This window comes from Channa argus, chromosome 14 (assembly GCF_033026475.1).
Source record: "Channa argus isolate prfri chromosome 14, Channa argus male v1.0, whole genome shotgun sequence".
NCBI lineage: Eukaryota > Metazoa > Chordata > Actinopteri > Anabantiformes > Channidae > Channa > Channa argus.
This window is the reverse complement of record NC_090210.1, coordinates 2,632,664-2,658,759: the sequence shown is the minus strand read 5'-3', so window position 1 is coordinate 2,658,759 and position 26,096 is coordinate 2,632,664. Positions and strand designations below refer to the sequence as shown.

General features: G+C 38.2%; 3 protein-coding genes across 4 annotated transcripts in view; 1 reads left to right on the top strand and 2 right to left on the bottom strand.

The window, feature by feature from the left end:
* The window catches only part of LOC137098197 (adhesion G protein-coupled receptor L2-like), a 125,003-nt gene extending 108,228 nt beyond the window's left edge, over positions 1-16,775 (bottom strand). Inside the window, exon 1 of the mRNA XM_067474166.1 lies at positions 16,459-16,775. The gene's annotated coding sequence lies outside the window, so the exon portion shown is untranslated. The remainder of the gene's footprint in view (positions 1-16,458) is intronic.
* A 2,090-nt stretch (positions 16,776-18,865) lies between these two features.
* efcab14 (EF-hand calcium binding domain 14) lies at positions 18,866-24,818 on the top strand. 2 transcript variants are annotated; one of them, XM_067474185.1, is made up of 9 exons: positions 18,866-19,604; positions 20,120-20,265; positions 20,415-20,560; positions 21,021-21,119; positions 21,234-21,341; positions 22,300-22,452; positions 22,541-22,649; positions 22,734-22,865; positions 23,338-24,818. In XM_067474185.1, the coding sequence occupies exons 1-9, from the start codon at positions 19,429-19,431 to the stop codon at positions 23,514-23,516; spliced, it is 1,248 nt and encodes a 415-aa protein (XP_067330286.1). In that variant the 5' UTR covers positions 18,866-19,428; the 3' UTR covers positions 23,517-24,818. The 2 variants fall into 2 exon arrangements, with proteins under 2 accessions (XP_067330286.1, XP_067330285.1); XM_067474184.1 differs by having other exon boundaries at positions 20,117-20,265.
* Positions 24,426-26,072, bottom strand: znf830 (zinc finger protein 830). The gene has a single exon (XM_067474186.1). The coding sequence runs from the start codon at positions 26,070-26,072 to the stop codon at positions 25,041-25,043; it is 1,032 nt and encodes a 343-aa protein (XP_067330287.1). The 3' UTR covers positions 24,426-25,040.
* Between the last annotated feature and the right edge of the window lie 24 nt (positions 26,073-26,096).

Here is a 26,096-nt window from a genome sequence, read left to right as displayed (position 1 = left end):
GGGGACATGGGAGTTTGCCCATCCAGTCTCAATGTGTTTTGTTGACTTGGAGAAAGCTTATGACCATGTTCCTTGGGGGAGTTTGAGGGGGGTATTGCGGGAGTATGGGTTGCCGGGGCCGTTGTTACGAGCCATCCGGTCCTGGTGCTGGCCTCCATCACAGTTGCCGATTTGTCACCGATCCTGTTTGTGATTTACATGGACAGGATCTAGGATCAGCCGGGGGGAGTAGAGTGTCCAGTTTTGGGACCTCATCTCTTCTCTGCTTTTTGCAGATGATGTGGTTGTGTTGGCTTCATAAGACCATGATCTGTGTGTGAAGTGGCTGGGATGAGGGTCAGCACCTCCAAGTCTGAGGCCGTTGGTTCTCTCCCGACAAACGGTGGACTGCGCCCTTGTGCTCTAGGAATGAAAGCCTTGCTAAACCTGCTGTCACCAGGACCCGACTCAGGATAAGTGAAAGATAATCACTGAATGAATAACTGAATGAATTAATGAATGAATGATTAACCATTTTGATTAAACATCCTCAAATTATTACTGTTTCCCCGAAGATTTACGTAAACATCTCTGGAAATCTATGCAGAGAAGAATGTTTCGATGAATGCAGTATACACTAGGTTGGCATTAGGCTTGTAGATAAGAAACAGGGACCTGTGCGTCAGGCAAGTTAATTGGATGATTTAACTCCTATCAGTAGTGTCACGATCCCGTTCCCTGTGCTTAGCTTGTCCCTGTTTTCACCAGCTTCACTTCCTGTCTCCAGCTTTTATTTTGTATGTATGTATGTAGCCAGTTTCCCGGCTCCCCCGGCACAGTCACAATTTAATGTATCTTTCTTTTGTTAGTTTCTTAAGTTAATGTTGTGGTTTACTGTGTTTTGTAGGTCTCACCCTTCTCTGCGTGGGTTTTCCTGTCCTCCTAATGGAGCGATCTTAATTCCTTTCAATAAACCCCTTTAGTTTGTAACCTCCTCTTGCCATCACCTGACTTGGGTCCTCAAAAACCAAATACTAAATCATTGATACGGAGATGGGTTTGAAACTAAGACAAAAACGAACGAAGTATTACAAGTACAAAAGCCAGGCAAATGCGTTGAATATCCAAACATTCTCTTAAACTTAGTTTTTTCCCTTTGCTTTGCCTCATTAATAGGTAAAACCACAGCACAGTGTTTTGGAACAGCACCCCTCAAAATGTCTTATATGGACACATTTACATCGTCCCAGAACAGCTTTATTTAAGCGAAGCTCCACAAAACATGAGTGCTGTTGGCCTCCAGGCTTTTTAACTAAAATGTTAGGAGAAGGGTTATATTTATCCAACAATAAATTCCACATTTTAATCGTTTTTAGCCGGTTGTTTTTCTCTGCTAAATGCACTTCTGTATTCATTTAGTTGCATTTGTATTTAAAGGTGTCAACCAATGACAATAAACCATTTCAGGGCAACAGGAGCACAATGCAAATTGCATGAGCACAACAACCACAACCACAACCACAACCACAACAACAACAACAATAGATAATAGGGCATATTAAATAAATAAAAAATACCAAAGTAGATAAATTAGCATTCATATTTCCCTTCGACATCTTTCTTTGAGTACTTAATTACAGCTTGTCTGTTAAAAGGTAGCCACAGGTGTCACAGAACAATAGAGGGCATTTTGTTCAGCTAGTGACATTCCTGACACATTGTTGCACTTGTCCGAACAGCTCATTTCTAGCCAATATGTGTATTATCCTACTTGGTAGTAGTTGACAGCTCCACTGCTTTTAAAACTGCGATTAGGATAATTACATAGAACCCGCTTTTCCGCTGAAACGGAGGACAACTTTGAATGTAGCACTGGAATTTCAATCAGGCTCTCACACAGGATATTACCTCTCCATAAAACCATAGGAGAGTCAGAAACTTTCGTATAATAATTGTCTTAGTAAGTTAAGTATCACTTTGCAGTCGGAATAATCCATGAAAGACAAATGAGAAATAGAACATAAAAAAAAAAAAACCAAAAAACAAAACAGACTGTACACAAATCTCAGTGGGACTGCATCCGTATCAAAGTCATCAATGATTACATGGACAAAGTCTTGTCTGATTGCAATAGTAGCAAGTGAGGAGGTGAAAGAATAGTCAACCTCTATGCCTTTGAAAAAGCACTGCATGAGCCATAGGGGGTAGATTGCTGTCACCTTGAAGTGGTGTCACAAATGTGACAAGAGGCAGCCGGGAGTCAAATGGACACTGTGGCATCAGTCAGGTAGTAATACATCTTGTGTTAAGTCCCACTGGGCCGAAAACATCAGACATGACGGCCATTTAGACAGAAAGATAGACTAAAAGATAACAAGATAGATCAAAGAAAGAAAAGATTTTTACAAATTGCATTTGCATTTCTTAAAAAAAAAGGACAATATTTGAACCTTATATTATACAGCTTATATTCCAAAACACACCAGATGTGGTGTCACAAACAAGAGATATCTCATTTAAACAACCGGCTCCGCATTGTTTGAGAGATTCTGAACAAAATGCAGTGTGAATTGTTTCGAATGACATTGTATTGAATGGAGAGGCTTGTAGAAAACAATCCGATATAACACAACTTGTTCTTTCACCACTAATAGACACACTATGAACAGAAACAGTAGTGGAGGTAGATAGTAATAGTAAATGTGCCAGTGCTGGTGTAAAGAGGCTCTCACAGCATACAAAAGGAGAGTTGTTAGTGTTCACTGGCCCAGCAGCTCTGGAGAGGCCCGAGGATAAGCCTTAAGCCAGAGCACAGCAGATAGCTAGGGGTGAGGTGAAAGCTCAGACAATTCGGTTAGGCTCTGAGGCAAGTATCCCGCTGCAATGGCAGACTACACCAGATAATGTGTCACACAGCAGTACGTTGGTGTCGCAAACAACAAGATTCTTATTCACACTGCTCCGGGGATGCTCCACGGAAAGAATGAGAAACTACAGAGGGAAGAGTTTGGGAAGATACAGCGAGGAATGAAAATCTCTTGAGTGGGATTTTAAGAAAATATGTTGGAAAAGGTGTGATGCTGCAGAGAATAGATCTAGATTTCTCTCTGTGTCCCTCCCCCCCTGTAGGAACTGAAAGGGGTTTGCCGGATAATATAATTGGTTCCAGGAGTGGTGAATGATGCAGGGAGGGACTTAAATGTACCCCAAGAAATCTGACAGTACATGTTGGAGAAAGAAAAGAAAAAAGAAAACAAAATAAATGCAAGTTGACAGGCAAAATGGGGGACAGTTAGGCTTAGTGTTATTACCATGACAAAGAGAAAAGAGCACAGTGTCTACTCCCTGCATGGAGGGTGAAGAGGTTTAAGGACAGAGCAGCAGGAGAGGAGGAAGTGGCACACTGAGCTGCGTGTGCATGTGTGTGAGTTGTGCGCGCTTGCATCAGCCCGCGGGTCTGTGCGTGTAAATCTGCGCGTGCTCCATTGCTCTCTCCGTTATGTGTGTAATCATACCTCTTGCAAGGCGTAGCACTTTGTCTGCTCCGATATTAATGCACTTGCAACTAGAACATAACTAGGGAGGCTCGCGGAGGAGTTTCTCCACTTCCAACGACAGAAATGATTAACTATGTTTGTTATATGCTCACACATGCCCTGAAGTGGTGTTACAGATTGAATCAGCAGCAACAGAGACAACTATCAAAGACTGATAACTCCTGAGGGGCCCTTCAGGCATGCAGGAGACTGATTACTCCTCTGCAGGGCAAGAAGTGACATCATCCTTGGCTGGAAGCTGTTAAGATGAGGGCTAGCAGTGTAGATGCTTCATATACCTTCTCCGCATAACTCCAAGCATTGGCATGAAGACTAGTTGTATCTACTGCTGGTATATCTATACACAGGGAACTGTGTCACAGTTAGTCTGCCACTTTACATCTGCCGACCACATCAAAGAGCAGGAGACAGCAATGCCCAGAGACTCTACAAATGTAACTCTTCAGTCAGTGAGCGAGGTTCACTTCAAGACGAAGCCCTCTCTCACATTCTCTATATTTAGTTTTTGAAAAGAACTTATTTCATTAATAAACAGCTAAGAAAACGGGTAAATGTATCTACTGACGAGTTTCCACAGAGCATGAAAAATTAGATATTAGGTGGAAACTTCTGTCGTGTTTTTTTGTTGTTTAAATTCTTTTTAACAGTATTAGTAAGTAAGCATAAAAGTAATTTCACAGCTAAGATAAAATATATAAAATAACACCAGGCAGCGAAACAGCAAAGAAGTAAAAAATGTATTTATGTGGTATGACCTGAAAACATACATAACATACGTATTTTCATGCACAGCTTTTGGTTATTGGCAAAATGCAGTAAAAGCTTATCAGACAAATGGAAACATTCCATACTGTAGTTTCCTCTTCATAACATTAGCATCACATTCACAGCACGTGCAGAATCTGGTCTTCATCAAGGACTATGTACAGTGCAAATAAGATTTTGGCATCGGTCACATTTTGTAGCTAATACGTGCTACTTAAGGCGTTTCCTTTATTATGTCCCATACACTAAACACAAAGCTTCATGTAACATTAGGTAGCTAACTCTGTTGGAGCTGCCTTGTTGGCTAAACACTGTAGCCTCAAGTAACAAGAGTTTGCACAGTGGGGCTACAGCAGCCTTCAGGAAAGTGTATGGAAGATTAACCATATGTGCAGTGTCTGATAAAGTTAAATGACAAATGGGAGCTTCAGCCAGCTAGACAGACGAAAGGACTGATGCTACTGTAAGTGTGTTAAGCCACTAGTGAATTTAGCTCATCTAGCATAGATGGACATGTACTGCTGTGCTGTTTTAAAGAATAAATTGTGATAACATTTAGTGGTTAGTCTTTTCTTTTCAAGTTACTGGTAGTAAAGGGGATGAAACATTTGAAGATTAACATTAAAATGAAGGGTCTACAGCCTATTTTCCGAAACTCAAATTTAATTATAATACAAGTATTATAGACATTATATGAGTTAATTAATATGTAGTTTTCTTTCTTTTGAGTGATATTTGACATTTTGTCAGTTTTGATGCTGCATCTCTGAATGTTGCCAAATTAAATCAAAATGTACAAATATATTACTTAAAGTGCATATTGCAGGTTAACAACACTTTAATCAGAAGGTAAAAGATTAATGTAGAAACTAGATTTTCAGAAAAATATATATATATCATATAAACTACACTGGCATTTGGGTCATTTTTGTGAGGGGGGTAGATTCAGAGAGAGGAGAATATTATGGATAAAAATAATCTATTACTGTGTTGGCTTCTTGCCATAACATTACCATAAAAGTGTCCACAGGGTGTCTGAACCCAGGTTAACTTTATGTCGAGGTGGATCTGTGAGCCGGGGCCGTGCGAGATGAAATACCTGTGTGCACTGGAGGAGCTGCGACAGCTGTCAGACTTACACGGTCATGGCCTTAACATCTCATCATAAACCTGCAGACTTAATGGTCAGAAACATGATCCTCTTGTCCTAAATGAGCAGTATATAAGATCCAGCAGTGACGTCCTGCTTTGTCACCTGCTACACACAGCTCATGCAAGCGAAATATAATGAGGTTAATATTTGTATAATGTTTTCAAAATCCAAATTGCCTTGTTATCACTGGCTGTGACAAAAACAAATGGGTGATTCATTTAGTTGTTTCCTGGCTATTTATTGCATTGGGTAGCAGAAGCTGCAGGCCCTTCCACATCATATTGCCCCAGACAAGCAGGTTATGTTTTCCTAACCTCTTGTTTTTAAGCACCATACAGTGTGACAAAATTCATGCTTCAGCTCTAGAAATCCACAGCAAGTGATCCGCGGGAAAGGGAGGAAAGCAGCAGCACAGCTCCTCAGTTGCACAACAACTCTGCCCAGTTCTACTTTTTGAGATTGACCCATCAATATGGATTTCATTGTATACAATAATCTGAGCACCTACGGCTGTTTCTGTGCTGTTTATACAGTCGAGACCAAGAGTTATCAGACTCCTATTACGGGAATTATGTTACATGTGAAAAAGCCATGGTGACAACATGCAGCCATGTATATTTTTACACAGAGGTTGTTTTCTTAACAAGAGACCTGACACTAATATCAGGCAAATGGACAGTCTGGTGTTACACTCATCATGTTCCATCTCCTACACCTTGACTTGCTAAAAGATGTTAAGTGGTGCTGTGCACGTCACTGTTGAGCATCCCAACACGGTTTTAAATGCTGAGGTTTACCCGAACACATGACAATGGGAAGAGAACCGACAAATGTGTAGTGTCATTATCAGCATGACATGGCCCGGTACCGTGTGAATTATACAGCAGCAAGAGGTTTAAGAATGTAAGCAGGGCGAGGAGTATGGCCCAGAGTCCCAGGTCACCTGAAATATGAGTGTCAAGAAATATTTCAATCACAATTACTGGGTTTTTGTTACGCCAACCTACTATGAACTCCCTGCGTCATTATTATATCAATTATGAAGAAATGATTGACATACGCTTTTACTGTTAGGGAAATTATTATATTATAATTTTTTGCGGATAGGATTCGAAGTTATGACATTGGGAAGTTAAGACTGTACAAATGAACAATTATGAAAGTATTGAAATATATCTGACTTAAGACCATGACACAGAGAATATTATATATGATATCAGTAAGATTTGTTTCCTGCATTTATTTAAGCTACGTGTACCTAAAATACTACATACAGTACAAAACGTACATACGTGAACTGAAATGCAGTGTGAAAAGCAGATTTAAAAAAATGCTACAGCAAATGAGAAATAGTAAAGTGTTGGACAGAACAGATTTGCAGATGTCGTCATCATTTTAAAATATTTTTAACTACCACTATTAATATCTCAACTGTATTTTTATAAATTGTCCAACACCGTAAAACCTACACTAGGTGTTGAACTCCCAACAATTCACAGGCTGCAGACTGAAAAAGTCAAGAAAAATGGGATTGAAGTGTTAAACATTTTTACCTGCGTGAGAACCAAAGGTTATTTTGTCTATTTTCGGAAGGTTTTATTTATAATATAAATGTTAACTAAGACAACAAGGCAGCCGATCCAGATGATAAAAGTTAACAGGCTTCTCATCTGTTCTTTCTTTGTAATCAAGCAAAGGTTAACCTTCATCTCTGGCTAAAAGGAGGTTACAGCAAGAAATAAATAAAAAAAATAAATAATGCACCATTGCTGATCAGCAAAGAAGAGACAATTAGATGTATGATGTAGCTAAAAAATTATAAAACTCAAAAATTCTAGACTGAGTAGAAAAAACTTCTGACATCCTTTTGGCTTCCCTGTCAGTTTGCATTAGCTGTGATCTGTATTCGGTGCCTAACTCTGAACACAAGTGGGGAAGCAGCTTGTAACCCTGAGCGACAGGGAGCAGTCTGACTGCAGCCCATAAAAAAAGAAAATCTCAGATCTCACTCGTGAAAGCTTCCCTAAATTTAGGTCTAGAAGCCATCCTTCACCCTGTAATCAATTGGAAATAGTCGACCGCATCCTACCCTCTGACCAACACCTGAATGGTAAAGGCTTCTTGGTGCAGTTTGCCTCAAATGCAATTTGAAACCGGTTGAGAAAAAGATTTCACTTGCTTTGCCAACTTTTTTTTGTCCCCATGCATCCACATGACAATAGTGCATCGATAGCAGCTGTGGTCACATTCCTAGCACACAAATTAATGTTTAACACTGCACTGCTACTTATTAAGTCAGATTTTTTTATATACTCCTGTAGCTGTGTTAAATTGAATCAGCATGATTTGAAGAATAAATTCTATTTTTTTAATTTTTTTTTTTAATTTCCCTTCTGAGAAGAAAAGGCACCTTTTCTTAATAGCTTTCTTTGGATTGTTGCAAATGAATGGGATTTCCATGGAGTCAAAAGCTGCTTGTATTTGATTGTTGTGCGTTTTGCCAATATGAGGAGGATAGTATATGAAAAATAAAGAGAAGTATATGTATAAGCCTTTAGGGGGAAGGTGTTTTTCTACGCAGTCCACAGACTTGTTTTTCATGAAAACACACACAGCTGCTGCAGAGGGAGCTCATTATACAGCATTATCCCCTTTATTTAAAAAAAGGCTGACACTTGTATAAATATACGTCTTTATATTTTTTCCCCATTGCTGCGCTTCATGAATTTGATATAATATAAGAAATTGCATCTTTTTGGCACATACATTTGGGCTTGAGATTAATAGAGTTGTATCTTATCCTATGAAACAAATCCAGTTATTTTTTTTTTTATTCATTCATCCTTGACCAGGTACTTTAGCATCTTTCCACTTCGCTTTCATCACATTATAGTGTATATTATACAAAATTTTATAACATTTAACGTTGTTGTTTTTCAACCCTTATGAGTCCAATATGTTTGTACATTTAATATGTTACCGTGTTTTCATTTCCTTTCATATCTCTTATCAATTAAAGTACAACTAACGATTATTTACTTGTTAATTATTAAGAATTAATCTGTTGATCGTTTCCGATTCATTTATAAAAAATCTATAAAACATCAGAAATCCATGAAAAACATCCTTCTCCGTTCCCCAGAGTCTATGTTCCAGGCAATAAACCAAAATATAAGTCAAAATTATTTAAAACAAGAAAAGGAAAAAAATCTGAGACGTTTGAGAAGAAAATAAAATACGATTAAATGGTTATCAACAAGGTTACTGATTAACCCACTTGTATTATCTTTAAAACGGCATATAAACTAATTATTAACATTGAACGGACACAAATTGGATATCCATAAAAAAAATAGTGGTAGAACAGTTTTGTCTTATTAAGGCAGAAGTTGGGATGCTGCCTGGCAGGAGAATCGCTATTTCTGCTGGTATTACGGACAAATTAGATACGCCACAGACCTACTTTTCCCCCTATGGAAATGACCTGCATAGTGTAATTTAGGAAACATGCAGTATAAAGCATAAATGCTTCACCTCGTCCCTCCCGCTGAAGAGTTTCAGTAGAGTCTGCACTCACACGAAGCAATAAGGTTTCTATTTAGAGCTACAGTGCGGTGGATGTATTGTTCATTGTTTAATGGCAGTTTTCCACTGAAGAAGACATTTTAGTAGCTCAGTTCTTAACTTTTTTTTATTTAGACTCAAGTGAATTCCAAGGATACTGGTCTTTTCAAGAGATATATTACCTCTTACATTATCTGCCATTTCACCTGCCGGTTATAAATCCAAAACAAGTGTTTTTTTGATTTACAGGAAGACAAGCGGTGAATAGAAGGATATCAAACTATGCAGAGCTCATTATTGTGTAGCTCTGTGTTTAGCAGGAGATAAATTCAGCAAGGGCGGGTGCTCAAGCTAATAACTATTTCAAGTCCCAATAAAGCCCAAACATCTGATATGACTTAGAGGAAGCTGATAGAGGTTTGGCAAGAAAGAGCCTGTAGAAAACATTGGAACCCTTTTGTCAGAGCCATCCTGCTACAAAATCCCCACAGACATTCATAATCACCTTTCTCTCATTTTATTTATTTATGTCTTATTAATGCTTGCTGATAACACAAATGCCAAATGACTGACTCTGCAGGCAGTGATTTACTGAATGTAAATATAGCAAGAGAACAATTTTCACTGCTCTGCAAAACATCTTCAGCAATCAAGTCTTTTAATTACATGAATTTGATAATAGGTCAAATGTGGGAATAGTTTTTTTGTTTTGTTTTTGTTTTTTTTTGTTGTTTTTTTTTGGGGGGGGGGGGGGTGTTAATTGGCAGTTTTTCAATACATTTGGCTACTTGGTCTTTTTAAGGAAATAAGCATGTGTTCCACACCGCTTACTAATTACCTTGACTGCAAAATTTGGACTGAGTTAACCCTGAGAATAACACTTTTTCCTTTTTGCTTGAACGTACTCCAAACGCTAGATTGCAAGTAAATCCTCTGAACATGTTGAACAGTACACGCCAGTGATTTACAACTGCACAAATTCTTCTTTGATAACATTTCTTAGATCATTTTTCACACTCACAGGCTATTCATTAAGAATATTAAATTCCCTTTTAAATATTTTCAGGATGCTTTAGAAACCCATCTGCTGCCAAGGTGTTTGGCCATGTTTACTTGTAATTTGTAATGAATAACAACAAATTAGACAGCAACAGTGAAAAGGTTTCTAAAGTTACCTTGAGGTTTTTTTTTTTTTTTTTTTTACTTATTCAGCTTCAGTGACAGTGGTTTTGGGGATTTTACTGCTAAAAAGCACATTAAAGTCTACATTAGTCAATGCCTTTAATGTTCTGTATACACTATCTGTCAATAACATCTGCCCCTAACACAACCTCCACCAACCAATTAAAATGCTTCTCCTTTGTCTCGTGGACGACTATAACACCATTGTACAAAGCCCTTAAATGAGCCACAGGTATTCTGCAACAGTACAAACCTGTCCTAGTGGGAGGTTGCATACACATTATAAGCCCTAATCCTCTTATTTCCTTTCTCTTTTATAAAGTTTGTCTTTCCTCTCAACCTCATCAGAGGATGTAGTGTTTCTATACGTGCCGACTGGCAGCCAGCGCCGGGTAACACTTGCACATTTTCTCGGGAGCTCTATGAACTATAGGGTCCAGAGAAACGTGAAGAACACATGCTGCTGAAAATATAGATGATCTTTTTCCATGTGCTGCTTTGTCCGTGTAAGCTGAATTACAAAAACGAGCCGGCTGACGAAGAGCGCTTTGAAGGCTTTAGTCATACCAAAATGTGTGGGTTTTTCTTCTCATCCGCCTCGTCAAGGTCTCTCCCATGTGCGTCTGGATCGTAGATGCTGGGAGAGGATCTGGTACAAAGAGAATTGCAGATCAACTTCAGCTTGACAGTAGATGAATACGGCCAAGCACAAAGAGCCTAAACAGCGTTGCCTGCACCTCAACATAAGTAAGAAGCACATTTTATTTAGCATGCGATGGTACAGAGAGGAAATCATGCTCGTACTTAGCAAATTCCCCTTTGATTTCTTGACGTCACCATTGCGGTGTTATAACTGAGACACGTCCCTGTTCATCGCAAAAATCGGGAATTGTTTTTGTGACATTATTAGGCATTACACCATTCATGAAAGTGAATCCGCAGACAGTGAATCAGAGGCACATGGCTGCGGTTTGCTGTATAAATCAAGCAGACAAGGCTCTGCCGAATTAAGCAACACTGAGGGTGCTGCTGTGATTGTCCTTGCCAGGCAGAATGGTTCCAGTATCTCATAAACAGAAACCCCTCCTGAGCTTTTCATGCATTGGACAACTCACAACCCTCCAGTCAGCAATAGCTTTGAGGGCAAGAAAACAGCTCATTAATGGCAGGAATCAAGCAAGTGAACGGGGTTGCCCATAAACAACAAAACGCAGCACAGTGCAGCATTCAAATAGAGAAACGGCATGACGCTGGAGACAAACTTAAAATGCTTGGGATTGTTTTTTCTTCCCAAAACAAAGCTGTGTCAGTTTCTACTACTAAGGAGATGTTCTGAAAAGCAAAACAATCTATTTTTGCCTTTTCATGTTTGTTTACCCGGGAAGAAACGTGGACCAGCATGCTGTTTGTCTTACTCGCAGTGCAGCAAAATATACAAATGTCCTGAATTCATTTGAGGCTTAAATCCTAAAATGTCACAGAAACTAGAGTTTATACTAATTTTTTTCATGCTTTCTTAAATAGTTGCTGGCTAGACTTTACAGTAAATGATAAATAATGGTAATAAGACAGAAATTATCCAAGGATCATATGCATGTATGTGATTGGACCATTAGCTCAGTCTACTTGTAACACTCTCAGTTTCTTCAATCAGGTGCAGGCTCCAGTAACACAGAACAGATGTTCTTGGTAGTTCAAACCCCACGTGTGCAGCATCTCTGTGAATAAAAGGGGCAATTTAACTGCAATTTAACTCAAATATTAGGAACGAGTGCAATATTTTAAAACCACATACTAACGTGCACTTCATGTGCCGATTTAGGATTAGACTTAGTGGAATTAGATCAGAATAATTCGTATATAGAGGGGAAGAGTTCTAATGTTGCTGACATTATAATGCACTTAATACACATTGTAATTTTAGCTATAAACTTCAACAGATTTTTTTTAAATGTGTAAACAAACGTTAGGTAATATGGAGGTTCAACAGTAGGAGTAAAATGCACAACAACAAATATATAACCTATCCCATATCGAACATATGCACTTCAGTCCAGAGAAAGAGCTTTCATAGGGTATTTCTTTATATTCTACAACTGCACACTTCTATTCCATTACATTACTAATTAAATACACATGTATTTAATTTAGGTTGCTAGTATTTTTTTTGCAGATTTAGAATATTAAAAATGCTAAGTTATGCGTACACATTAATGCAATAATCCAATTATATAATACATATGTTTCAGTGGCCACTCTACTTTTAAGTACTTTCATTTTAATGTTTCTATGCTGTTGCTAAGTAATATTTTTAGTGCAGGATTTTCACCTCACAACTAAATTTATTCCTACACTAATGTGTGGTTACTGTAGCATCAGTGAAAGATCTCTGTGCTTCTGCCATTGTTGAAATAGTCACATTTGTTAAACTCCCTTAAACAACTACACTCAAAAAAAAAAAAAAAAAAAAACTGCAGCCATCCATCCACCCACCCACATACACACACACACACACACAGAGGCAGTATCCAGTTTATGCAACTGCCAATACAACTTACAAATTACAGTGTGTGTGGGATAGGATGTCACATTTCACTCCCTGTCTTTGAGAAAAAAAAAATAACTGCCTCTGTATTTGCCTTGGAGATTTTTTTTTTTTTTTAGCCATTCAGTGTGTAACAGACAGATGTAAGCTGTTAATGGTAGATTTTAAGGAAAACTCTAGAAAGAAGACTTAAACGAGGAAGAAGATACGGAAAACTATATGAAAACTGATACAACCATCAAAGATGTAATAATGTAAAAAAACTACAGCTAGAACAAAGTCACAGTTTCCATTACTGATAACAGCAGCGGCAAATGCATAGCTACATTTGCCCGCACAAAGTCCATCAGCCCTTGTCACAGATGAGCTGCAGTAAAGGGAGCCTGGTCTCCTGCAAGCTGGATGTACTTAATAAAATAGCCGCTGTGTGAGGGAAATCTAGGCCAGTGCAGTATTTCTGTGTACCACCATTTACCCCAACCATGCACTCAGAGGGATTTCTGGGGAAAAACAGGTACAATATCTTTAAAATCCTGTCACACTTCATGAAGACTGTTTAGCATTGTTCTTGTCTGCTCCAAAAATGCCGTCATCAATAAAGTGTATTCCCTGTATGTCGAGCTTTAATCACTCGCATACATTCAATCAAATCTGCAAAACTCTCCTGAATGCTTCCCCTTCAGATGTTTTGTGCCCACCAAAATCTGAATTCCTTTCACATGTCAACTATTTCTCCCTATTCTTCTTCATTTGTCTGCCTCCTTTACTCTTCCTCCCTTCCCTTTTATTCATCTTCTGCTCTTCTGCCCTCTCTTGACGATGCTGCAAATCAGAATACTTGCTTGAACCAATTTCCAAACGGCACAGAAATGTGTGAATGTGGGTTTGAATTGTCCCTCATTTTGCTTCTTCTCAGCAAATAACAGTAAAACTGAAGAAAAAGAAGACACCTAATGCACTGAAAGACATTAACAGCAAAATGAAGGGCCTATTTCACAGACATGGATTAGACTAATCCCGGTATAATACACAGAAAAAGAGAACTTTGGCTGTCTGTCTGTGAAACCAATCCTTAAATCTCATTGAATTTAAAATGTCTGATATTTCTACTTTATACTCTGATGTATTACACAATATGGGTGACCTATCAGCATCGTGCTGGCTTGTATAAGCTTCCATGTTGATTTACATAAACATATTTGCTGGAGATTTGAAGAACAAAAGAATTATGTCAGACAATAAACGCATTCGCTGCGCATTGGGTTTGAACTTTTTACAGCAGTGAAATCAAAAAAATGCTTTACCCTGTCTGATTTATCCTATCACACCACTTCATTTGCTCAATACGTTAATCTATTACCTTTTAAACATTTTAGATTCTATTAAGACCTTTTCGATATAACTACTGTGGAGGGCAATACAGTTAAGTGTCGTTAAAGTGTGATTTCTGGCAGGAGACAAGAGAATTAGTCGCTACATCAAAATGTTCCTGTCCATTAGACATTATTTTACATTTAAAGACGTGTCTACACTGATGGAGTTTCAATCAAAGCTACAAAGTGGCGTCTATTTCCAGGCTATCTAATAGCAAATGTTGCAATTGCATTACTTATTCATGATTACATGATCTCAGATTCATTTTGTTCCCTAAACATAGCTGACTGTGTGTATATGTGGCAAATGTGGGGCCCAGCAGTGTTTAAAATATTTAGCTAACCAAGCTCTTTACAATTATGGATTCTCTGCATAACATACTGCAATATTACGCCACAAAATTGATCATTAATGACTGCTGTGCTAGATATGGAAAACATTTGCATTTCTGCCATTTGACTGAGCAAACCCAGTGATTCTGAGCCCATGTGTCCTTGACTCTAGCATTGTCTTTGTGCTGCATGTCTACAATTCTGATGTGAGAACATTGCCCCCTGCTGATTCACTTTTGTACATTATGAGAGGCTTCCACAAACTATGCTGACTGACAGAAGACATATGGGAAGATGTTGCTCAGATACTACATCACTCTTAACTTTGATAAATAACTACTCTCACATCACAGGTCTGGTATCATTTCCATGTGTTTTCCTTCAGCTCCAAACAAATCATGCTTGGGTTTTTTTTAGGTTGTTATATTTGTGGACTTTACAAACCAAAATGGTTGGAGAAATTAAACAATATAACATATTTCACATATATTCACCTAAATATTCATTGAATAAAGAAAAAAATCCTACTAATTGAATCACTGCATTTGGGCAACTTTCACTGCATCAATAAGGCCTCTTAATTTTTTTATATTTCTCTATAAAATTATTAGAATAACTTGAAATGACTGACAGTAGCTTGGCAACATATGTAAATGACTATTATTTTGTCCTTTCGACTTATGCCGTGAGTTCAGGGTCGCCACAGCGGATCATTGTCCGCATGTTGATTTGGCACAGTTTGTTTTTACGCCGGATGCCCTTATATATTATATAATATATTCACAATAATAATAAAATGAACTGTCAAATTTACAATAAATTCAAAGCCTGCTAAATCATGACTAGTGATTCAATTAAGGTGACATTTCAAGATATAATGTCAAATTTATCTACCTAAAGCTTGTGTAATGTGACGGATATTTGAAACTTTCTGGCTTTAAGATATTTTTTGGAAACACTTTTTCCAACAGCACCTCGGGTTTAATAAAAGGCAATAAACAATCAAATGATAGCAAAAATATGTTTATATGTTGAACAAATGTCACCTCAAGTCACGGGACTTCTTTGCATTTACCTCTCCCACAGTTTCTCCAGAATATTAGCTAAGTACCACATGTGTCCAAACATCGCTATTAAAAAGCTAAATAATGCTGCGTGACTTCAAAGTAATATTGTATCTAAAGATTAAGTGTTTTGGTAAAAAACTAAAAAACAGTAAAATTAAAATACTGTCCGCGAACATTTTGTTTAGCTTAAACACTTTAACTACCTGATTTGTTCATTAATACAATTTCCTCACACAGATAACAGAAACTGGTTCTTTTTTCGTGGATGTATTTGGGTAGCTTCCATATGGAGGAATTACACAAACAAAGCTCTGATTGGTTAATTGTTTGGGGACGTCAGTGCATTTTCAAAGACTTTTAACCACACAAAGAAGGTTTTCGATGACGATGAAGATAGCACGCTGAACAAATCAAAAGAAGAGCATTTTGGTGCCAATTCTGTTTGTTTCCTGATAAAGCATCAGAAGTCACTTGTTACAGATACAATTCTTGAGTTGAAGCATGTGTCACAATTGTAAGTACTGTGTGAATCCCATTTCCACTGTCAGCCAGGACAGCACATATTTCATGATGAAATGTTCACATCTACCAGTTGAGTCATGCAACACAATGGTTGAAAGACTCTAAATAAATGGTAAAAATGGCTGTTGAGAGAAATTGGTATTCTAAAAGCAGCCCTGCTTCCAACTGATGATAATCTGTATTCACATAGCCTGCCATGCCAGATGAAAGCATTCAATTAGCAGTCAAATCTATTCAGTATTTCCTATCATGCCACCACTATTTACATTCTCTGTTAGCACCCAAGGCAGCTCCCTGCCTGGCAGTTACAGGAATCACTCATGGTGAGAATATGAGTAGCCCCGCTGTGAACAAAGTGCCAAAACAAGTGTTTTGCAGTAATCAGAGTGGTGGGCTTCTAATGCCTGATGCTCCCTACCTCGCGTAGATGTGAGAAGCCATAAGTTGAAGTGTCGTCCTTTCTGTCTTAACCCCGGATGAAAAACTGAGACTCCAGTGAAGAGATGAATCACCTCTGTTGCTTTGATTTGCAGCCTCATGCTGGTGAGGGTATGTGCAGGCCCTCAGCATGATGCTTGTCCCCTCACCAGGTGTTCTTGCTGCAGACGAGGAGCTGATTGAATTTTGCTTTGGTCTGCTACCTACATGACTCTGCTGGATTCCCAGTAAAAAAAAAATTACAGTAAATGCTTCCGAGCTTAATGCACTTAAATAACACAGAAACCACATCAGAATGGCTGATCTATGATAATACAATCTTTGTGTTTGTGTGAGTGGAACATGATATTATTGTAAACTGACAAGCTTTGCTTTGAGAAATTCTTTTCTGAGGATAATAAAGCATCAGCAGTAGGCCTCCCTTTGCAACTCAATAACCAAACCCATATCGAGATGCTAAGGAGCATCTCAGTTTCTTTGTGCATTTGTAAATTGGTCTAGTGTGAAGATTTTCATTCAGTGTCATTATTGTGACTATTGTACTGTGGTAGTGTGGGGTGGGGGGGGGCAGACAGATAAAGGAACATATTTTCAAAGCCAAGAGCAGACCAGCGGGAGTCCGTTTTCAATGAAAGAGCTAAAGGCCAGTCTGCAGAGATTCCACTTCTACTCAGCCCATGTGTCTTGCTGGGTCAGCCCAATAGCGCTCCAGGTCAGCTGGATTTTCAGCACCCCCCTGCTGGAAGAGGTGAATTGAAACAAAAATTAAATCTTGGTTTTACCAGAATGTGGTGCATTCATGAAAATATTACGTAAACCAAGGCAGACTGACACAAAGATGACTCTGAGGACTAACCTGTAATCTAACATTATATGGAACAATTTTGACCATGGATTTTAGGTTTTAGTTTTTTTAATAAATGAAAAACGCAACACATTTGTTGGCACTAGCTTCTCAAATGTTAAGATGCTGGTTTATTGTGTTTTATATCATTGTAAACTGAACTGATGTTTCCATTTTGGACAAAACAAGCAATACAAAGTCATCCAACGGGGTCCTGGAAAAGATTCACGATCAACCGACAACTATCTGCAAGGAATCCACAGTCTGATCAATAAGAAAAGTAATAATTTGTGAAGCCATCTTAGAAATGGCACTGCTATAAACTGACAGGTGTGGATGGAATAATCATCATCATATTAAAAAAAGATATATTCTGATATTACCATATCATGATAAGCCCAGTCTTTGTTAGGTAAAAAAAAACGCAACTGACAATAATATTTCTTTTTATATGTAATAAATGAGATCACATTCATTCATTCAGTCTTTTATTGGTCAGATAAAAACAATAAGATCATATCATTAGATCATATATTATTATTCAGCTAACATTTCATAAAATACAATATACATTTAAGAAAAATATATTGTAAACAGAAATATGTTTAGATCTAACCTAAAAACAAAGATTTTCTTCTGAATTATTGCACTGGACTACGAAATTAGCTTCATGAATAACACGGACAAACCAACAAATAAAATAAGGTCCCCCGGTTATTGTAATTAGCAGAATAAAGGCAAAATCACTAAACACACAGACGTGGAGTGCAAAACAAAAAGGGGAGTGTAAGTAAATTAATTATACTCTGAAGTGGGAAAATAAAATAAAATTAACAAGGACTATGAGTAGGTCTTTAGCTCCTATATACCATTTGTAAACACCTTATAAACACTGAAAGGTTTATATTAGAAACATGGAAACTGGAAAATGGACTTAACAGCTACTAGATCAGCTGGGAACTCAAAATAGAGCAAAATTACCTCAATGAGACAGAAAAAAAGACTACAGAGATGTAACACAACTAAAGATACAAAACGACTACAAATAGATGAAATTTTACAAAATGAAGAAGATCAATATGAAGATCAATATGAAACACACGCAGAGGCACAAAAGTAATTTATGACACAACCACAGATAAACACAACAATACAACAACGCGACACTAAACTACTACAAAGATTCAAAATTGCAACAAAGATATGGTTACACAACACGACTGCAGAGATGTAACACAAGCACAGAGAAAACCGAAAAACACTTGCAGCGAGAATTAACAGCCACAATAAGACGCAAAGAGACAACAAAGAGACAAAATTACCACAAAACATGACGTGTCTGAAAGTGACTTTAAGGCTGATTTCTTGTACAGTACCTGTCCGTGGTGCTCGAGAGTCCCCTCTTCCACTACAAGTCCGAGATTGTCAGGTCAGGGGGTCTGGGTCTGGGTCTGGGGCAGGTGGCGGTGCTCTCCTCTCCCGCGGTTACAACAGACCAGAGGAAACTGTAGCTGTTCACTGCACCAATCACCTGTGAGGTTATTGAATGGCCCCGCCCAAACAAACCAGGCACCACAGGACAGATCGCTACAAACAGGGCTTCAACGTTTTCATCGGATCGAAAGGTTTCATTCATCTGTTTATAGATTTTTTTTTTGCGGTTTTTCCAAAATGCGAGACACCGTAGTAGGTAACTTTAAGCTTCGCTGAGATTATGCTATAGCGCAGTAGCGTAAACCAGCTACCGTTAGCTGCTGTTAGCAAGGTGTCAGGTGCTAGCTGGGTTAGCTAACGCAATAACCCGGTGCGGAAGCTAGCTGCAGTGGGCAAAAGTTGTTTAAAGAATCATTTTAGGGAGAATAGCGTAATGGCGAGCAGGTGCTGAATATTTTGTGTATTAAGTGTGTTACCAAGGGAACTAATCTGCAAAGTCCGATGTGTTTACATCCTTCAGCGACGTTGCGTGGTTGAAATTTAAGCTAGCAGCATAGTCGTTGACTTAGCTTTGTTGCTACATAAACGTCAACATCCACCAAACTGGACAAAACATTGGATTTAGTCGGGTTTAAATCGGGCTCGACGGGCTCGCTGACCCCTCAGAAGAAGATGAAGAAAAGAAAGGAGCTGAATGCCTTGATCGGACTCGGGGACAGTAAGAGAAAGAAGACCAAAAAGGGCTCTGGTCACCGACTTCTCCGAACTGAGCCGCCGGACTCAGAGTCAGACTCGAGTTCGGACGACGACGAGTTCAACAACCTGAGCAGCGGAGGTTCCTTTGGGAAGTAAGTGGCTTTGATATGAAATATGTATCAGTTTTCTTCGGTGTTTTAGGCCAAGTTAGACATTTGACTGTTATTCGAGCTTCAAAAATAAATATAAATAATTAAGTTAACAAACGCAATTTAACTCGAGGTGCAGTGATCCGCTTAGAAGAACTATTTTGTAAGTAAAGATGGAAAACATGCTGGTTTCAGCTTTTCAAATGTGCTGTCACGTTTCTTTATCACTGATGTATATAAGTGAACATTTTGGGGTTTTACACGAATGAAATAAACCAACGAACATTTGTATGAGTCATTTTTTTTTTTCATGTAAACAATCAGTACATAATAGTTAGTTGCAGCCCTAAAGGAAATAACATGTTAACAAACCTTAAATTTTTAGACTTGGCAACATGCTACAAGCACTCATTATTTCTATGTCACACATTCAGGTTTTCTAAAAATATCTTCTTTCCTAACTATGAAATAGGGCTGTTATGGTTGTGTGTCTAACATGTTTCTTCTCTTTACAGAAGAAGCTACATGCAGTGCTGCAGTTTTTGCTACCCCTTGTTTCTGTTCATCTTACTAGCTGCCTGTGTCATGGCCTGTGCTGGACTCATATGGATGCAGATTGCTCTGAAAGAAGATTTAGACTCACTGAAAGAAAGACTGTACAGCAGTAAGACTCACTGTCACACATCAGCAGTTAGGCTACTTTGTGATGGTTGTTAAAACTCAGTGTTCTTTGCACCTTAGTGACACCGTCATATATATATATTCCTTCGACTTTAAGATTGCTGTTTATATATTGTAATGTTCATTTAACAGTGGAAGCAAGCCAGGAGGCGTCATCAAGTGAAATACCAAAAATCAGTGAGGACCTGAAAAACAAGGAGAGAAAGCTTGATGACATTGAGAATGGGGACAAGGGGTTGAGCAAACTCTGGTCTAACCTAACAGAAATGAACAGAAAGGTTGGTTGTCCTCATTGCTTTGAGGTTTTGAAGCCTTAATGTTCACATTGTTACAGACTAACCGAAAGTATATTGCCAACTTGAAGAAAATTAAAACTTTATATTACAGCGCCTTCTTAATTTAGATTCATTCACCGTAAAACTAGTAGGTTATGTTCACACAAAGACATTTGACAGAGCAATTTATATTTTTCTGGTACTGTTATTCAGTTTAAGAGTTTCATTGTTGTTTTATTCTCAAGCCAAATTTAAAAGCTAAAGTATAACAAATTACTATGGGATTATTATATATAGGTTCCAAATTCGTTCGTTTGTTCACATTGTGTTTTGGTTTTCCGGTACACTCTAGAACACCAGCGAATCTTATTTTGGTGTCTGTTAGACAAATACCTTAGCTGGCTAAATAATATTTATACCATAAAGCTGTAATTGAACATTTTATGTCATTTTACTCCTGCAGATCAGTTTGCTTGACTCTGCAGTAAATCATTTAAAGGCCAACCTAAAGTCAGCCGCTGACTTAATCAGCCTTCCCACAACAGTTGAAGAACTTCAGAAGGTGAAAGCAAATCAAAACACAATAAAAGGATATTTTTGATTCAGTATAAGTTTAATATTTAATTATTTGTACGGATTTTTATAACTAACCTTGCACATATTTTCCTTATTATAGAGTGTTGCTACAATTGGCAGCACATTAACAAGTGTCCAGCATGATGTGAAGACCATTCAGGCTGCTCTTGAAAATCAGAAGAAAAATGATGACTTGAAGAAGACGATGGTAAATTTCATCTAGTGTGAAATCTAATCTTTTATTTTTACCTTGAACATAAGGTCAACTTCAAATATGCTTTTACTGTAACAAACACGTTTTTCATCGGAGGTTTTATCTATTCTTCTTTTTTCGTATATGTATTTATACATGTGTCTATATATTAATCATGTACGTATTTTGTTTAATGATTCTCTTACAGTAGTTGTCACATGTCAAATGTTTTTCTTAACCTCAATTTTGTTAATGCTAGTAACATGCTGTTATACCATAACGAGCAACAGTGCTGACTGACTGTTTCCTGCCCTCAGTAGAAGTGTTAATAAATGTTGTCTGCAGTGAGAGACAGGGTGGTCAGTTGGTCTTTTCAGAATGATTTGACAAACTGCCTGTTACACTATTGAATTGTCCATACAGTGCTTTGAGGTGACTGACAAAAATCCCAGAAAAAGCCTAAGCTGTGTTTCTTTGCAAATGCAGCGAAGTGCTTAGAGATTTTTCATGGGTTAAAGTCAAAGTAGGACATAATTTATGTTTTTTGACAGCTCATCTATGTGTCTCTCTGCACTCACAGCACATAATTCTGAGGTTTGTGTACTCTGTGTATTATGCCTGTTTAGTGCATCGTAATTTAGCTGAATAACTGCTCTTGATACTTACCTTTTTTATCATTTGCATATTTGTCTCGCTCAGAATTGAGGCAAATCTACTCACATATGGCTAATATGGTTCTGTTGATGAAAAGTCAGTTGCTCGCATAACTTTGGCAAGAATCTTGTTTGATTTGCAAGAATTCATAAATGACTTAGATTGAAGATTTTAAGTTACACTTTCAATTCAAAAATCGCACACTGCAGGTCCTGTTTTTGAGTCATTGTAAGTACACTTGTCTTAACTGGATTCCTGTCCATGTTAAATGATTCCCACTCAGCAGAAAACTGGAAGTGTATATTTCTTATTGTCACAGGACATAACAGACCTGAGAAAAGTAGTAAGTGAGGCTAACAAGACAGAGGAGCTGCGCCATACGTGGACCGATGAGCAGATTCATATCCTCATGTCTGCTGTCACAGATCTTCAGCAGAGAGTGGCCTCATTAGAGAAGGGGTCAGAACAAAGCGTAAGTAATATCACACTTTTGCATTTTAAAGAGTTTTCAACCCACGGATAAAAAAAAAAAAAAACATTTGCTTCCATTTGCTTCACAGTTAAATGACAGTGATGCAACAGCTCAATCAATAATCAGCCCTGAAAATCCAGCTACTGAGATGCTGCCGGAAGCTACTACAACCAAAAGGACACCTGGAGATGTGCAGGGTAGGTGTTACAAAAGTAATTTTTTTTGTGGTTTGCATTTCCTCTTATTGTATTTATGTATTTACTTTCCCTTTACTTTGACAGAGTTATCTACACCACTGGCAGAGCCACAGACTAGCAGACATCCACGCTTCTTAACTCCAAATCGCTCCAAGAGAAATGCTGAGACAAAATGCCCAGAGAGGCTTTACTTAGCTGGTGTCAGTTCTCTGAAAGGTGAGCATTATATTACTACAAAGTATAATTTCTTAGCATTCATTTAAGCAATAGGTTGAGTGCAAACTTCACAGGGAGAATAAGACTTCAGGAAGCTGTCTCCTCTAGTATAGTAGACCGTTAATGTATTACGAATTTTTACCATTTCTAACCAGTTCTTTATACAGTGATGCTAAACCTGTAATTACTAGCATATGTATATTTGTATAGATCAATGGCTTGGCGTTAGTTGGGTTAAATGAACAATATAGCATGGTTACAGCTTTACTCTTAATTTATTAGTTCGTCCTTGTTTCTCCATTTAGAATAGTTGTTTCCTATTAACAGTTCTTATATAGTGTGATAGCTGAAAAGGCTCCAAAATAAATGTTGAATGCATTTTGCATTTATCCCCCCTAGACTAATGAGACTAATGTGTTTCTTTTCATTCTGACAAAAAAAAACAACAACAAAAAACTATTTCTGTTTACAGACTTAGAAGACATCTTCCAGCAGGCAGGTGTTGGACGTAATTCATTTGGGTTGACTTACCAAAACCTGAGAAAAGTATTTGGAGCATCAAGTCCCAGCTCTCGTACCTTGGAATGTTTTGACAGTGACGGGGATCATAGGTTCTCCCTGCTCGAGCTGAGGGTTGCCGTAGGTTTGTAAGCACAATTTCATTGACCGCAGCAACCAATTTGGAAACCCAACGGCCTCCAGGGAATTCTTAATTCCCAACTCTTCTCTGTAACTGCTGCACTTTTTGTGAAAGGAGTATTTATCACACTGTTTGTGGCACTGGCATGCCCCAATCTCACAGTTCCCTTTAGTCTCTTCAGCTACAAAATCACTTACATTTTAACAGTAATTCAAATGAGTAAATTTAAGCATTATGTTAGTTACTTGATTCAAATTAATAAAACCATTAGGACGGGTGAATCCTAATTTCCATTATCACTTCGCAGACGTGCATTTTTCCAGCACCTGTGCTTTCATGCTTTTAACCAATCTGTCTCATCTCGATAGAAGACTTGTGTGTTCTTCTGCAAAGGCTGTAAATATCGGCCTCTTGCAGATGCCCCCACCCATCAGCACGAACACCTGATACAACTTAGCTTAAACATACCTATTTATAGAACTTGAGATAGAATTTTATGAATGTTTACAAAGGACTACTAGAAACAGACTTTTTGTGAGACTTTTAGTTTTTAGACTGTTTGCTAACTTACCTGAAACACACAGTTGAGCATAAGATTAAAACCTTTTGTATTGTCTTTTCTAAGATGAAACTAAATTCTTATTTCCTTTTTTCTGTTGTGTTTCCTGGATTTATGTTCCATTTGTTGCAATCGGACTTGTGTTTAGTTTATCTGTATACGTGTCTGTTTTGTTTTGTTTTTTCTTTGGAGTTTCTAAAAGATTTGAAGGGCTATGATTGTGTTAAATCACTGAAAGATTTTTGAAGTGGTAACACATGAGGTATATGTAGCAATAAGATACTGTTGTAGATATTGCTGGAATAAAAAGAGACACACCTAGCTCAAAGTGTGTAACAGGTAGTATAAAACGCACTGACCATTTTTGGCTTAATTAATTTTATTCCATTTTTATGGGCCTAATCATGGTGTATTTACATAACAGATCTGTCACATTAAAACATTGTTCTCTGGTTTAAATGTATTCACAGTGGAAGCAGTTGGGTTGGTACATTTTGCTTTACAGTCTTAATATCAACATTGTACATTTTAAAAATAATCCAGTTGTGCTATGCATGTTGCTTATAATGTAACATGAACAATTATTTATAAACACAGTGGGCAATTTGTTTTTGCAGGACAATGCTTAGTTGAATTCAAAATGTAACAGCTTTGGCCATCGAGATGTAGAGTTTGGGTCCATGCTGCTACTGTACATGAGATTTTTATGAATGTGTTTTTGTGTGAGCACCAATGAATAAACATTTAAAGGTTAGATTTGTTTTCTGGCCTTTTCAAATGATGCAAAAACCTCCCTCTTGCAATGTACAAACTAGACTGGTGAATATCACTCCATCCTACACACGGAGAACTTTCCACAAATTTATTTACAGATTTATGAGGATTGTTTTGTACATGTTTGACCATATTTTAGACAAAAAGGTAAGTCACATGACTAATAAACCTTACTCACTTGGTAATACTACCCCTTTCTAATTTATGCCAGTGCCCCTTTAGCCCTCCAGTCCCGGGACAAAAGCCCCAACAGCTCCTCTTCATCCTCTTCTTCTTCCACACTGTTGCCATCAGTCTCCATTTGTTCCTCTCTTTGAAGCAGTGATTTGCTTTTCACCACATCGCGCTTATCTCTTAGCAACTCAACCCTCTTATAACACTCAATTTGTTCATCAATTTCGTCAATCTGACGTTCAAGGCGGCCCTCCTCGTCCTCCTCAGCCACGATGGCGTCTGATTTTGTGTTCACTAGTCTTATCTCCTTTTGAAACTCTTCCCACTCCTTGTCCATTTGGTCTTTGGGTGCGTCGACGTTGCGCACTTTAGCATCTCTTATTGGATCGTCAAAGAAGCCTTCGGGTAGCGACTCGGCTGTGTTATCTTTCCTTTCTACGCTTTTCTCCTGCACATCTGCTTTGAGGATGGATCCAGAGTGAGAGATGGCAGGTGAAGGTGGGATGGAGCTGTCAAAGAAGTCTGCAGGCAATCCGCCAGCTTCAACCTTCAGAGAAGGGGCATTTTTGGTTCCTTCTTCACCACCTTCCTCTTTACCATCACCATCCTCGTCATATACTCCAGCCAACAGACTCAAACCTGCAGACCTTTGAGCAGAAACTGGTTCTTTTTGACCGGGTTTCTCGAAGAAATCTCCTGGCAGCCCTGAAACAGACTGACCTTCAGCCGGAGTTGCTTTCGTCTTTTTCCAGTTGACATCCTCATTTTCTGGCGCTTTCCTCTTTACTGGTTGGCTCTGTTGTGTTGCGGGTTGACTTTTCGCCCCCTTCAGCTCAGAAACTTTTTCTTTGTGCTGTTTTCCGAGAACATGAGTCGGCCACAGTAGTTCGGACTTCACCTGCGTGTTGCACAGGATACAGCTGAGGTGTCCGAGACTGTTGTATTTAGCAAATGGGGACTCGACACGCTTCTTATCTGTTGTTTGCCTTTGTTTTTCCCGCATCAAGCGCCGGAGTTCTTCTTGATTTACGACTTTTTTTCCTTTCTTGGAAGAGGCCATTCTTGAAAGCAATACAAATTACAA